Source organism: Taudactylus pleione, unplaced genomic scaffold, assembly GCF_031769625.1.
Source record: "Taudactylus pleione unplaced genomic scaffold, aTauple2 ptg000041l, whole genome shotgun sequence".
NCBI classification, from domain to species: domain Eukaryota; kingdom Metazoa; phylum Chordata; class Amphibia; order Anura; family Myobatrachidae; genus Taudactylus; species Taudactylus pleione.
In genome coordinates, this window is record NW_028284443.1 from 37,480,101 (window position 1) to 37,496,448 (window position 16,348).

At 41.9% G+C, this 16,348-nt stretch overlaps 1 protein-coding gene across 1 annotated transcript in view; it reads right to left on the bottom strand.

Moving 5' to 3' along the window:
- The window catches only part of TM9SF2 (transmembrane 9 superfamily member 2), a 38,893-nt gene that overhangs the window by 20,242 nt on the left and 2,303 nt on the right, over positions 1-16,348 (bottom strand). Inside the window, exons 2-6 of the mRNA XM_088458210.1 lie at positions 13,213-13,280; positions 11,744-11,837; positions 5,406-5,533; positions 3,956-4,085; positions 2,827-2,951 (exon numbers count right to left, since the gene is read on the bottom strand). Coding sequence (XP_088314336.1) covers positions 2,827-2,951; positions 3,956-4,085; positions 5,406-5,533; positions 11,744-11,837; positions 13,213-13,280 — 545 coding nt within the window. The remainder of the gene's footprint in view (positions 1-2,826; positions 2,952-3,955; positions 4,086-5,405; positions 5,534-11,743; positions 11,838-13,212; positions 13,281-16,348) is intronic.

Below are 16,348 nucleotides of genomic sequence, written 5' to 3' on the forward strand. Positions count from 1 at the left end.
GTTTTATACATGATAAGTAAGCCGTGTTTGGTTTTGTACTGATGCGTACTCTTTCCACAGTATTCCGGTGTAGTCGGTGGGGAGATCGCATTATGCATTCTCAAGTTATGGATCGCAGAGACTTCAAGCAACAAAATGTATTAACTGTTAGGCTGTTACAGGGGGCAGGAAGGGAGAGACCCCCAGCTGTTAGAGGCAGGGAGAGTCTATTTGAACCAGCCTGTTAAATGCTCCGTAACAGATGGATCCCCCTTGGGAACCAATAGCATCAGCAACAAACGTCTCTATTGTTTTACCTATTCCTGGGGGGTATAAATATGTGTGCTCCAACACTGGGTTTTAGTCTTCGTGCCGAATGCTGATAGACGAGGGGTTTCTTGCTGATGCCTAGCACCTGGTACCGGAAGCGCTGCGTATGTATACTGTACTTGGGTCTGTATAATTCCTTTTGCACCTAAATTGTGTCTGGATCAATTGCGTGTAACTGTCTGAACTTTTACTTGTGCTTTGGAAGCACAGATTCCAGGTCTAAGTCTTTATTTACTGTATGACTGCGTACGCAAATTAGCGTTATCCTTAGAAGGTATAGGCAGGATATTAGAAGGTATAGGAAGGTGTGTATAGAGGTTCTGATCAAGTATCATTACTGTATACCTCTAACAGCGGGCTGAGGACCCCACACCGACTCTCCTACTCTCTATAGTACTGCATCTAGTATGAGCATAGAAAACTACCAGAGCACATAATGAATTTGAATTGCGTACTGCTGCCGACATCATCAAAAGAACATCAGGAACCTTACCCTAGCTATTCCTCTGATGCATAGTACATGTCTATTTTGCCTTGCAGAGAAAAATATATGAAAAAAAGTACATGAAAAAGAAAAATTCTTAAACAACACTTTGCCAAAGTGCCTTGCGTCTGTGGGAACTTAGAAAAAACTAATTTTCAGCAGACTACAGGGAATTCAGGAGGGAAGATCTTCAGACTTGTCAGTATCTCAAAGTGGCCAGACTCCTGCCCTCTATAACCTCAGAGTGTCTGTCAGTAATATGGAGAAACTAAGATAAATGCTGTCCTTTTTTCCCTTCATGGGACAGATTTTGCTCCCATGGCTTCTGATTTTAAGCTACTACACAAAGATGTGACTTAATGTATTTTACAAACAATAGGATATTTTGTTATGAATGATGAGCAATAGATCTGAGCCTTCCTTGTGCTTAATTAAGAATGCGCTTATGCTCCTAAGGGGGAGATTTATCAAAGCTTGGAGAAAAATAAAGTACCAACCAGTCAGATCCTGTCATTTTTAAAACAAAGCCTATAAAATTACAGTTATAAGCTGATTGGTTGGTACTTTATCTCTCTCAAAGCTTTGATAGATCTCCCCCCTAAGTCACTAACATGAAATGTCTGCAGAGCTATAAGAAATGAATAGTGCAGACATGAAGATATTCTGACTTTTTTCCTGGCAGAAAAAAACCTGAAGATCTAACAAGATGTTGGTAAGTTAGTACAGGGCCACACAAATATCGTCAGACTATTTATACCCCTTTCAGACATAGAATCCGGGAAATTTCCTGCTCAGACCCGGGAATTTCTCCTGTGAAAAATCACGGGTATTTGGTCTAGACCCCCCTTTCACACTACACTGTCTACCCGGGAAATTCCCGGGTAGATCCCTTTCAGAAAAGAGCAGGGTTTTTGAGAGTTTTAGACAGTTTTATTAAAGTGGACGGTAAGGCGCAGAGGGACAGGTGGGGAAAGTGACAGAGGGACAGGTGAGGAAAGTGACAGAGGGACAGGTGGGGAAAGTGACAGAGGGACAGGTGGGGAAAGTGACAGAGGGACAGGTGGGGAAAGTGACAGAGGGACACTGTACCTGTAGTTTCCCAGCGCAGCTCCGTGCAGCAGTGAGAATACGGGGAGGCTGTAATCTCTCCCTCCACTTCTGCCTGGTGACAGCCGGAAACTGGGGCTGAGGAGCCGCTGATCTCAGTGCTACCGGCGCTGTATGGGAAGGGGGGGAGGTGCGGGCACTGCTACCGATGGTAATTATAGGGACGGGGCGCTACTCTCAGTGCTGCCGAGTATGGGAAGGGGGGGGGGGGGGTTGTGCGGGGGCACTGTTACCAGCGGCGCTGCTACTGCCGGTAATTATAGGGACAGGGGGGGCTGCTCTCAGTGCTGTCGGCGCTGAGTATGGGAAGGGGGGAGGTGCGGACGCTGTTACCGGCGGCGCTGCTAAGTCCCGGGAAATACCCTGGTCGATTGCAGGGGCGGCTACCCGGGAACGTGTTCCCGGGTAGGTACCTTTCACACAGACATGAGACCGGGAATTTTGGCCGAGGCAGGCCAAAATCCTGGGAATCTCAGTATGTCTGAAAGGGGTATTGGTCAGAAATCCCAAAATTGGCAGTTTAAAATCTGCACAATTGTGGCCTGCATTAGTTATGTAATTAAGATTGCCATGTATACGATGTGACTTGTTCTATGTAAAATTGGGTATTTCCAAAAAGTCTGGCAAACTTGGCAAAAATCCAATTCTATTTTAAAGGCAGACCTGCACGAAAGGCTACTAATGTCAGCATTCATATAGAAGTGAAATATACTGGTAAATGTTGAGTAACAGATTATGGGGCAGTTGTACTAAGTTCCGAAATGTACTAAATTGGAGAGTGATAAACTACCAGCCACTCAGCTCCTAACTGTCATGTTACAGGCAGTGTTTGAAAAATGACAGTTCGGACCTAATTGGTCAGTCGTTTATCACTTTCAAGAGCTTAGTACATCTGCTCCTAAGAATGGTGGTGCCTAACATCTTACCTTCTGGGTTCTAGCTTAGCAGCGACTAATCGTGCTTCATGTCCTTCATTCTCTACAATGTGGTAGTAGATGATTATGTCCACATGATTGAAAATATAAAATGTATCTCTCTCGTGAAATTCAGACTGTGGATACAATAAAAAAGTTAAAACTAAACACCAATATTAAATTAAAATTTGCCCAGTAGTATGACATTTAACAATCGCCTATTACCGCCATAGCGCTCTGCCTTTGAAAAAAAAAAAACACAGGAAACTACATTTAATTTTCTTACTTTTTTTCATTAAAGGAAATATGTACAATAAACATTGTCACAAGACATTTCCTCTTTGTTTTTCAAAGCAATAAAACGGGAGGGTTCAAAAAAATAAGTGGTTTGTGGGACAGGAAGAGGGAAAGACAAAGTACTAGTATAGAACTAAAAAACAAAAATCTTCAAAATCTATTCTGCAACTCAAGTATTACCATACCATAGAAATAACCTTAATACTTTCAGTGTGGATGGTTCTCTCTTTAGCCCTATGAAGTAGAACATCAAATGAATAATAAAAAAAAAATATATGATGTGCCATTCAGCTTGGAGACTCACAGTGCAGTCAAACCTGCAAGGGACCCAGAGGCAGCAACAAGAATGCTTGGAATAAAGCTTTATAGTTTGCAAGTCAAGGGGGGAAGGTTTGAGTTAGAGTGTGCAATTTCATTTTACTCTAAAGTCTAAAGAGGCCCAATCAACAGAAAATGTTAGTTGCTGGTCATGTAGATAGTATGTGATATTCTCCATGCATGAGATATGTCAACCAACTTTTAAAGAGCTGGGACAAGAAAAAAAATTGGTATGGTTTCCAATATTGCAGCGACCACGGATTTGGTATGCGAGTATATTGTGAATATATATATATACTTTTTTTTTTTTTGTAAGAAATGCACAAAAATTAATAGAATGCCTTTGTTTCAAAAGGGATTGATACATAGATATGTCCGCCAGCCGTACAATAATGTAATTTTATCGCCAGGAGTTCAGGTGTATGGCGATTCCTGTAATAGTCTATACGCTGTTTTTTTTAATCAGTGCGGAGATTGAACTGGTGGCTATACCTTAGGAAAAACTACTGATTGCAGAAATACTCACATTTATTACACATGCATCTTTAGGGTGACCTTCTTCGGTTATGTAGCAACCAATGGGAAATCCAGGATTGCAAAATTTCTGTTTCTCTTCTACCTCATAACACCATGTAACTGGCATGTTGTCGACAATCCTGAAATAAATAGGGATTAAAGAAAAATTGAAAAGTTAAAGTTATTGTGTACAGGTGTTCCCCACCAGGAAGTGCAACATTGAGCCAGGAGACGCTGGGCACCTAATGAATACGAGCACACGTTGACTTGCAGTGTTAGCCCAGTGGTAAGCAGACAAGCGGGCCTCTGCACCAGCGAGACAGCAGACGCCGTCTGCGTCATCACGCCTCGACCAGCTGACTTTGAGGGACCGTGAGTGAGGATGGCTGGACACCCGCAACATAGCCGTGTCCATTCAGGCGGCCACGACCTCCCCAACAGCTTTGCCGGTGAACGGATCCCCATGTGCCTAGGCACACGGTTGTGAGAGGCTGGTTCTTATGCTGGTGTCTTTTGGAATTTCCACTAACATTCTCTCAGCGACAGCAGTAAGGTACCCCAATTGAGGGATTTCATTGGTGAAGCATTGTGTATTAGCTGACCGGGACTCCGGTATCAGCTGATTAAAATATATATTTTTCACCTCAAGAGTATAATTTCTCTAAGCACCCAGGAGTCTGTGGATTGATTCTATGCATTAATAGAGGTGCCCAACATTATATTCTGAGACTACTCGGAGGTTACCATTTTCTGCTGCCTGCTACTCTGAACTGCTTTATGTTACTAATATCATCTAATCTATACTAACCAATTGCCGGGGTCTGCTATCACACTCACTGGTTACTAACACTTGTGCTAACTATGGAAATTTGCTCATGATCTCTACTGGTCTTATTTTTGTGATCCTAACCATTTTCCATTGGAAGCATGCTATATATTCCTAATTTTATATATATTTTTTAATCATATTGCTGCTTGGTCTCATTTAAATATTTATCTGTGTGCACACTAGATTTTTGATTGTAGACTCCTTTGAGCTCAATGTTTATCCTGTAGGAGAGATTGTTGTTATTTTCATTCTTGCATTTATATATTGAATATATGTATCTGTTTTAATATTTCTATTAAATATACATTTGTATCATTGCCGCAGCGCTCCCCGTTTTCTTTGTTTATAAAGTTATTGTGAAGTCTGTGTGCAGAACTTCAAGGGTAATCGTGGAAACGTAAGCAATAAAATTTATGGTCCAAGAACCATTGCATGGCAAACTGGTAAATAAACAAGTGTAACATGCCAGATATGGGACCAAAAAAAGAAAAACTCTGGAAAGTTAGGAATTGCGAAAGTTGAGGATGGTAAGGGTGACAGGAGTGCCAATATTATGAGAGTGCAGGAAATCTCAGCTCACCTAGAAGAAAGCAAACAGGTGTGGGAGAGTCAGGATCTGGGGCACACTCACCAGTGGTGCTGGTAGTTCAGTAGCATACTTTTCTTCAGGAATTCCAACTTCTGCTTACTCTGTGCTTGGGTAGTGTCATACGTTTTGCTACACACTTCCACACATTTTTTATCTTCCTTGAATTTAAACTGCAAATTAAATAAAAAAAAGTTTCAGATATGTTAAACAATGCACAATAGTACAGATTATTACTGGGAAAAAAAACCCATCAGCGATCGCAAATTTCTACATATTTTACCCGGGCTAGAGGACTGGGGACTCACTTTTAGCTGCCCTGCAGAGAGAGACAGCGCTCCTGTCATTCAAACAGGCTCCTGTCACAAGTCAGTCGGAGATCGAGGACCTGCAGTGGGTGCCGGTCCGCGAGCTCTGGATGGCTCATGAGCGGCGCCAGATGTGAATGATAACGGCGCTTGCCGCAGCACAGAGTGCCAGACCGGTGCGGCTGCCTGCTGATGCAGGCGTGGGGATCCCAGCCACCTGATGTAGGCGAGGGCTGCTAGAGGGACACAGCTGCTGGGGTAAACGGGAGGGAGAAGCATAATGTATAAGGGGCATTACTGTGTGGCATAATGTCTAACAAAAATGCATTAATGTGTTGCATAAATGGGCATTACTGTGTGTCATAAATGTTTAAAAGGCATTACTGCATGGCATAATGTGTTTTAAGGGGCACTACTGTTGTGTCACGTTAATAAAATGCACTACTTTGTGACGTAACATGAATAAGGGACACTACACAGTGAAAAGCTGAAACAGCCATCCCCCACCCATGGGCAGCAGTGACCGGCATGGCACGGCACCTATTCACACTGCAGGGAGAGCTGGGGGGCAGCCCAGCATCTCCAGGAGTGCTGGGCACGCCCCCTACAGTGATGAAAAGGGGACACATCTCAAGAACATGCTCCCTCTTCTAAATGTCCACATCCCTTTTTCGGGCTCACCTTCGGCATGCGGTGAAGTGTCCCTATATGTGAGGCACCGTGCCCTAACGTGAAGACTAGGGGATTGCAGCCGATATCTGAAAGCCAAGCAGTCGGGAAGAGCTGACAGCCGAAGTGAGCTCTGCAGCCTGTCAATCCCGGCAGGGCGCATTTTGACTTTTAAAAAAGGGGCAGGTCGCGGCGCCCTACGAAAGAAACCTAGCGGGAATGCGAATATATTGTAAATAGTTTTGTTACAACTATTTTGAAGTGACACAGTAACCAACGTGGGGTTCACACTTGGCCAACAGTCTGACGGACCCAACAAGTGATTTTGGTAAGCATACTCACTTACCATTCAGCTGCATTATGTGTCTGATCAGAAGAACCCATTTCAATATGCCCGCCCAGCTTTGAAGTACTTTGGAACGGTTCTTGAGGCAAATATAATGTGTGGTTGTTTGGTCATGCGTACACACTATAAGATGTGAACAAAATATCTGTTCGATATATTGCATCTACCGTGCAGTACGGCCTATGTGAGATCTGTGAAGGCCACACTTGCAGATGTACTGAACGATATATCGGCCCAGTGTGTACCCAACATTACTCGAATGAAAAAGTGGCATGGAAGCAAAATTTTGCAGGAAACGCCGGAAGAGAGTTCCAGGCAAGGAAGTAAGTCTCTATTCTGAGCTCCAGTGTAAAGATCACACAGTTACACAGGCTCCCACACTGTGAACACAAAGCTCATTACTCTACCAACAGTCAATCCCGGCAGGTGTCAGTTTAAGAGACCTCCCGTTTTGGGTTGGTTGTGGTACTTCTTTTGCCCAGTTTTCCAGTGCCATACTTCGCACCCGGCCCCATTTTCAAAAGCTGTGATTTGCATAGATGGGGAGGTAGATTGTGTGCTGCTGTTAGAGCTGGTGAAGAAAAGGATGGCACACAGCCCAGACCCTGCAACAACCTGACTAAAGAACTGGTGTTTTCCAAAATAAAGGGCTACCTGTATTTGACAGCCATAGTGATGATGGGGAGAGGGAAAAAAATAAATTCCACTTATACAAAAGCAGAGGACCAATAAAAAAAATTATAAAAAAAAAAAAAAAACAATGTCTGCCACTACCTTATGTACATTGCATTGGGTTGAGGCAGTATTTATTAACAGTTTCTTATATAGCGCAGCATATTCCGTTACGCTTTACAACTGGAAACATTTATAGAACAAAACAGGATAATAACAGACAGACAGAGGTAAGAGGACCCTGCTTGCAAGCTTACAATCTATAGGCAGTAGTGACTGACTCTCGGGTGTTGATTGAATGTAAAGTGAATGTGATAAAGCATCACTCAATGCATGGCAGCATCTTCCATAGACAGCTAGTGAGCCAATATGCTATACCTAAACACCACATTTTATCTGATTTTAGATGCAACGATATACTTATTTTCATCAGTATTCGTTATTTTTACTTAAAAAAGAGGAGAGTTGTATAGAGGCAGATTTAAACACGGGTGGAGACATTAAATTATCAGGGATACATTGTTCTCCCGCAGAGTTCTGCACCCAGTGAGCCTCCAGCAGATATGTAGCTAGCACCCAAGGCCACGTTGGTCTATCTCAAGACATACTTGTAATTTAAATAAAGTTGGTGAGCAATAGAATGCTAAGATCTGCAGGGCACGATGGGACTTTTAATGCAATAAAAACTGGAATGTTGCAGGTGAACAAACGCCTCTGCTAAGAAGAATGCTAAAAGGGAGAGAGAAGTTATTTAAAAAAAAAAAAAAAAAGTAATATCTAGTTGAAAATTCTTTTCCTTTTCTTACTGCAAATGAAATAGGAGTTTGGATGACAGGGTGTGCCAAACCCATGCATTCAGGTGTGCTGCACATTTAAACAAGTTTCCCTTATAATGTGCATGCCCGGCATACAAGTTCCCTTTTACTTTGACTGCGTCAAATATTGATTAGCTTTTTTTGTAACATGTTCCAAACACTAGATCATTATAGTTTTATTTTACGTTTAATTGATATTTCCCTTTATGACATGTGGTTATCATGAGGATTTTTAGTCTGTTAAATCATGCCTACTACACATTTAAAAAATAACTAAAAAAGTATTCTCGTAGATATAAATGTTTGTATTATTTCTTCTATCTAATGACACCAAATAATATTACTAGAATTATAGATCTATAATTGAAAATCTTGAAAGCCTCACTAACTACCTTATTATTACTGTATATTTCTAAAGTGCTAACATATTACGTAGATTCGAGCATTTTGTGGTACATGATGATACAAATAAATAATAATATGAAACAGAAGTTAAAAGATGTTACTGCCCAAATAACCAATCCATTTAATAGGAGTAGAGGACAATGGAAACTCTTAAAGGTGGTGGATTATATTGTATATTTTAATTATATAGCACTCTTTCTCCAACAGGACTATGATGTCTATTTCATTGCAGTGTTCTCTCCAGGACAAATTTCATAGGCGCTCAACACATTTTTTTTTTTTTTCTCTCTCTTTTTAATACATCACCGGCTTTAGGGATCTGATAGCTGCACTACTGTGACAGGCATAGTTACATAGTTATCACTACCCATCTTTAAGAGGCATGGTGCTGTTTAGAGAGCGAGAACATTGCAGAGGGGGTAAACCTCTCAGCGCTCCGCACTGTGCTTTGCTGAACACAATAAGAGGTGTGTCCAGCCAGCAAGTGGGCAATATGTGCAAGGGTCTTTAAAAATGATATCAGTGTCCAGCCAGATTACACTGCCCCCACCAGGCTACTTCTGAATGCCGCACAAAATTTTCACATCATGGTAGATTTATACGAAGAATGCCACAGGATCAACTTGACCTGCATTAAAATTACACAATAGTGCTACAATGAAAGAAATGTACAATAGTGTATGTCAGCCTGCACTTAGACAATTGCTTTACTTTTATCTCAGAACATTTTGCTGTGCTGATGTGGAAATACAGAGCAAGGGCTCGCATCATACAAATTATTTACAGTTAACACTTTGGGGGGTTTACCCTTCAATATTTACTGTTATATAGTGTACATCTTATTGACATGTCTGTTTCAAGCAATATAATATGATCAATTGATATGCATGTATAAATTATACACTTTTAGATATTAGAAATTGATCTGCACTGGTGGATTAGTTTTTATTTATATTTTATATGGGTTTCTTCAGCGGTTCTCAACCTCTTGTATGAGCAAAATTGGAGTACTTACTGTGAGATTCAGGGATACGCAAAACACAAACAAAAAAAACAGTAATGTCTTGGAAGTGGGGGTGTGGGACAAGAAGTGGCAGCCACTGATGGCAGACATGCTTCCTTGATGCTTTCTGAACAGAAGCACAGTTACCCCACCAGTCCAGCTAGTATTGGAGTAGGGACAGTTGCCACCTCTTCCTCCCCGTTTTGGAGGCTAGCCCTTGGCCACCTAGTCTCTTGTAATTTGTTTAAATCCTAATCATTTATCATGGGAATCTGGCCCACACTTAGAAGGTCAACACCACACAGTTTATGCGTACATTAATATATTGATCCAGTGTTCTATTAGACAAAGAAAGCAGTGTCTAAAGTATATTTACCTCATGCATCAAGTAGGACCTTAACAGGCAAGACAATAGAGGGGTATTTATCACAGCTTGGAGAGAGATAACATTTCTGCATAAAGGAGATTATCTAGAGTAAACGAAATCCAGATAATTTCCGACACAGCCACCCCAATGTCAGAACTATGACCGGACATCAGTATGTTAATATGTTTTACCATATTCTAGTTGATTCAAAATAAAGTTTTTTATCCATATAATTGGTAGAACATAGTACAGCTTAAAAAATTAAGTATAGGTTGACTATAGTTTTGTCAGTTTTACGTTTTTCTTATTTTTTTATGTAAAATTATTATTTTTTTTTTTAAATCCTGTTTATAGCACATTTATTGCTTTTATAGATAGCAGCACCAAAACATTTTATCTTAACGGGCATTATATTCATTACAAATAGTTTGCCTTGCATCCGTTGGGGGTACAAATAACAAATAGGCTGGCAGGGAGAGTCCAGGTTGAAATAAAAAAAAAAAAAGTGGTAAAAAGGTTGAGAACTACTGTGGTTTAGTTACATGAACATTCAGCTCTACAGGAAAAACACAGATACATTTGTAGAATAAGTAATGCATTAGTAAAGTAATAGATTCTTTTGAAGACGCTTTATTATACAGTATCACAATACTAAATATTGGAACATGCAGAACCCGCAAAGGCTGCCTTTTAAAATTGCTAACACATATATAGTGGGGACAAAATAAAAAAAAAAAAATTATTATATATATTTATTTATTATTTTTTTCTTTTTTGAGCTGAACAAATGTTTGTGAGAATGTGAAATCTGACGCTACGGTCATATTTCACATTCCGACGGGAAAACAGGGAAATTCAACATGGTACAGATCCCGGACTCTCAGATTGCCATTATTTTTGGGTCGGAAACAAGATTGTGTAATATTTTGGATTTCTCCAATCCTCCAACCCCGGCAGAACGGGGAATTGCCCTGATACAAAAGCTAGATGAAAGGGCCCCATAACTTCACTATTTAGTGCCACAGGTAGATCACTGGCTCCTTGAGAATGATGGCCTCAGCAGTGTATAGAAGTGTAGTGTTCATTCCAAGAGCCGGGAGTCTATTCATCTAGAGCATTTTCGTAAGCAGGCCCGAAAAGGGGGCATGGCCACTCAAGAAGGGGGCATGGCCTTGAGTTGCATCCCCTTTTCATCACTATAGGGGGTGTGCTCAGCACTCACGGCAGTGGTTCCCAAACTGTGCGCCACGGCACCCTGGGGTGCCTCAGGAAACTTGCAGGGGTGCCTTAGGTTGGTGATCCAGCACCAAATCAAATTCTTTATGGTCAATGTAATTTAAATAGGTACACAAAAAAGAAACATAAGCTTGCACATAAAATATGTGCACAAAAAAGAAACAAACCTGTCCACCACTACATTACCAAACCTAAGCACAATTTACTTCACTAAATTTTTTCTGAATTTCTCAATAACATACTTTTGGCTTAGGGGTGCCATGAAAACAATGCTGATGCACTAGGGTGCCGTGATTCAAAAATGTTTGGGAACCACTGACTCATGGGGATGCTGGGCTGCCCCCAAGCTCTCCACTCAGTGTGGATAGATACTCAGCGGGGCGCCACCATAAGGGCAGGGTGCACTTTATCACTCAAATCGGACAGGGCGCGGCACCCTGCTAAAACAGCCTAGCGGGAACACTAGAATACAATATAACTGAATTTTTTAAGCAAAGATAGCAATATGTATACCAAATGAAGCTGGCTAAAGAAAATAAGACCTAAAGCAATAAACACCAACCTTGTATGGAGAGGGTTCAATTCTTTCACCAAACAGCACCTGGCCCAGATTCTCAGAAGGTCGCTTCGCTTTAGCTTCTTGGCAAAAATCAAAGCTAAAAAAAAAATAAATAAATATATGAATTCTATAATAATTTTACCACAGAATACAATTCTTGGGGTTAGACATGGTAACCTAGATCTTCAATTTTATGTTTCACAGCAATTAAAAACAGGCACACCAAAAATGTATACATAATTTGGCACATGCAAAATTCCCATATTTAACTACATACAGAATATCTAATTCAGGGCACTGAAATTATGACAGAAATAAGCACAATTGTTAGAAAACAGATTTAAAGGTAAAAAAAAAACCACAACATCAACCAGCCAAACAATTCTAATGGCAAATGATTTGCACATTTATGATTGTTCGCCCCAGCGACACGATGTAATGATACATTGCACGATCCGGCGTACGATGACACGATGTAATGATACATTGCACGATCCGGCGTACGATGTGTCATTACAGGTTGCATGTAGCTGCACCACTTTGTTCATTGCATCATCCCATCTGTTGTGCATTTGATAAGATGGGACGATGCGACGAACGACTGATTAGGTGTACACACTGTATGATGTGTACGATATATCATTCCGATCAGCATTGGAGCGTAGAGAGTGTACTGTACCCAGCTCTACATTCATTAGCAGTACAATAGAAGGTGTAAATTCAGACAGTTAAAATTTTTTATGATGTCCAAGACAAACTGTGCACATACACAGTATATCAAAAGACTGGCCCTGATTCAGAGCCGGACGCTCTGACAGAGCGCTCGCTCTGAATCAGGGCCGTCCCTCCTACCTTTTGGAGCGGCCTCTTGGCCGCTCGCATAGCTGTGGGTGTAACCACCCACAGCTATAGTGAGCGGCCAAAATGATGGTCGCGATGGTCAAGACCATCGCGACCATCAGGCTTGCGACAAGACCCTGCGGGAGGGTCTCGCTGCCGCAAGCCCTGGAGTGCCTTTGGCTCTATCAGAGCCAAAAGCACTCCCACTGAAATCACTAGTGATGCCAGTGGGGCCGGCCCCAGACGGTAGGCGTTCCCATGGGAACGCCTCCGTCTGGGCAGCCACACCCCCGGCACGCCCATCAAAGGGGGCGCGCTGTCAATCACCATCGACAGCACGCCCCCTTTGGTGCGAGACCCATAACGACGGCTTGGCCGTCGTTATTCAGGTCTCGCACATGCGCACTTGGGCAACATCGACCCGCTTGCGAGCGCTCAGCACTCGCGAGCGGGTCTGAATCAGGCCCTCTGTACGCCAAGTATCAATGATATATCAGACAACTTCTATTAAGGCCCACAAAAATAATAATATTAAAAAAGTGTAGTTTGTAAAAGTAAAAATATATTATGATATAAGTTATATATAAGTTAGATCCTTGAACTTGCAGTATTCTATAGAACACCACACTTACGCAGCATATTCGTAAGGAAGCACAGATTCTACTGAGTCCAGTCTATTCACAAACACCTCGATTTCAGTCTGCAAGAAATAAGAGTTTATAATCAGTATGCAAATTAACTATACACAAAGACGAACTTGAATGATAAATATACAATATGGAAGCACCAGACCTAAAAACGTACTCATTAACATGAGCTAACTTTTTTTCAGAGTGAAAACAATATGCATTATTCAAAAACCAACTATATTTCACATTTAGGGGGGCATTCAATTGTTTATCGCTCCCGAAGCTCCAGGCTATAGTGAGCAGGAGCTATTCAATTGTTTTGGGCAAACAGCCCTGAGGCTGCACTCATCGTGGATTTCTGCTCGCACTATCCAGCATAAATCCACATAAAGCAGGGTCACAATTGCCACGTGCACCTTAACTGCAGTGCGCCTGGTACTTAGCATGAGAGACAACGCATAACACATTGCTCACATTAGGCTGCAGGAATGCGGCCGTCACAACGAGTGTGGGGCCTATCGTGCAAACAATTGAGTAGTTTCCGGTCACTGTAAAGCAGGTATCTTCAACCTTTAAGGCAGTGTGGACCACATAAAAAAATTCAACGAAGCAGAGGGCCATTAAGCTATACTGCGGTATTTAAACTCTGCCCCCTCCTCACATAATTATATCCCATAACTGCCCCTTCCTACATAGGAAGGACCTGTAGTGGTCCTCCCTATTCAGAGCCCCCAGTAGTGGTTCCCCCTATGTAGTGCCCCCAGTAGTGGATTACCCCCCCCCCCAATAGTGGTCTGCCCCGATGCAGTGCCCCCAGTAGTGGTCCCCCGATGCAGTGCCCCCAGTAGTGGTCCTCCCAGTGCAGCCAAACATACACTTAAAAGAAAAAAAAAAAACACTTACCTGAATCCACGCTCCTGCCGCCGTCCGCTTCTCCGTCTTCCCAGGCCGGCCCGCTCTGACGTCTCTCCCATTACCCACTGCAGGAGGCGGAAGATGGAGCTCATGAGTGAGCTCTAGCCCGGCTCCTGCAGTGGGCACAGCAGCCAATGAGAGTCTGTCTGACTCTCATTGGCTAGCTGTCAAAACAAACACACTGCTGCCTGCGCCGGCGGAAGTGCGTTTGTTTCTGTCTGTAGTGCAGACTGCACTTACTGCGGTCTGCACTACAGTAACCATCGACGGGCCAGTGGGAATGGCTCCTTGGGCCACGAGTTGAAGACCACTGCTGTAGATTGCCCTTTTAGTGTTAAGGAATATTTTATTAGTCAAATCTTACTAAAAAAAAAAAATTTACAAAATGCATATTGCACTTACTAAAGTGTCCATTTGTCACAGCTTGCAAGCCAAAACATTAAAAACAATAAGTTATCGAAATGTAACTTATGGATTTATTGATCAACAGTTGGGTACTGTGCTTTCACGAGTTTCCTCCGGGTCTCCTGTTTCCTCCCATACGCCAAAAACATACTGCTAGGTTAACTGGCTCCCAACAAAAATAATTCAAGTGTGTTTATGTGTGCATGCGATAGGGAATATATTTATTGTAAACTCCACTGCAGGGACTGATGGGAATGGTCAAATATTCTCTGTAAAGTGCTGCGGAATGTGTGTGCGCATGATATAAATAAAGCTAATAATCAGTGCAGGTCAATTTACTGACTTACTGGTCTATTTCCAGAAAATAGACAAGTTTCTGTATTTTACATTTCTATTTCAAAGACATTAAGGAGAACACACACACACACACACACACACACACACACACACACACACACAATACAATAATTTATGTGAATTTCTAAAGCACAACCTTATTTTAATATAAAGTCAAATGCTTATAAAAAGTGTGAGGCCCTTCATATCCCAGATTAATTTACAGCCAAAGGTTCCATGTCCATCACAATCAAAAAACTCTTTTTGGTATACAGCTACTTCAAAAGTATTAAACTCCTTAAAAACAGAATAACTTGTAATACAAATTACACTTTCACAAATTGTTCCAGACAGTTTTTAATTGCATACCAATAAGCTACATTTTCAAACTCAATTAATTTTTTATCTGCAGATTTTTTTTAAATAAAAACTAAAAAATGATGCCTTCATAAGTAATACCTGTGCAGTGGAAACTCCAAATTTACACAATTGGCTTCCAATTAACCTCTACCTGTGAATCATTAAAAAAGGTCATCTTTTACCGATAAAAGACCACATAATTCAAATAACATTGGTAGTATTGTAAATCTGTAGAAAAGCTGTGAAAATGTCGACCAAAGAGCATTCTAAACAAAATTCAAATTACAGCTGATCACACACTGACGTCGGTGGGCCCATGTGCCCCACCTCCCGCTGTGCCTCTCCCTGACCACCACAGCCGGGTAAACAGATGCCATGCACACGGCATCTGTTCACGGGGAGAACTTGGGGGCAGCCCAGCATCTCCATGAGTGCTTTGCATGCACCTAGAATGATAGAAAGGGTGACATGTCATGAGGCCACACCCTATTTTCGGGTATGTAATGGCAGGTGTTGGGATGCCTCCTGTCAAAATACGGACATCCTTACCCTTCCCCTCCTAACCCTCCCCATTAGTGCCTAAACCTAGGTCACCCCCCTTCATGCCTAAACCTAACCCTCCCCCCTTAGTGTCTAAGCCCCCCCAGTGGTGCCTCTCCCTAACCGCCCCCCTCCAAAACCTATCACTAAAGGCCCCCATACATCAGCAATCTGAAAACCACAATTGAACAATTTGAAGATTTATTGCCCGTTCTTAGGATTTCCCAATCGAGCAATCTGCGCCCATACACTACAGATCTTTTTCAGTGATTTGCAGATCGATTGCAGCAAACACAGATCTGCCAATCTTGAAAGGCTCCATCATTTTCATGGTAACGGTCTGCAAATCTGCTGATCATGGCCATACACTAGCAATCTACAGCCCCAATCCATCTGTTAAATCCAACATGTTGGACAATCTGATTAAACAATTCCAATCACTTTTTGGTTGCAATTTGCGATCTGTGAAGCCCATACATTACAGATTTTTATACACAATCGATTGCAAATTGTACGATTGCTACAATCCATCTCTGATGTATGGGGGCCTTAACCCTGCTTACTGACCCAAACCTAACCCTCC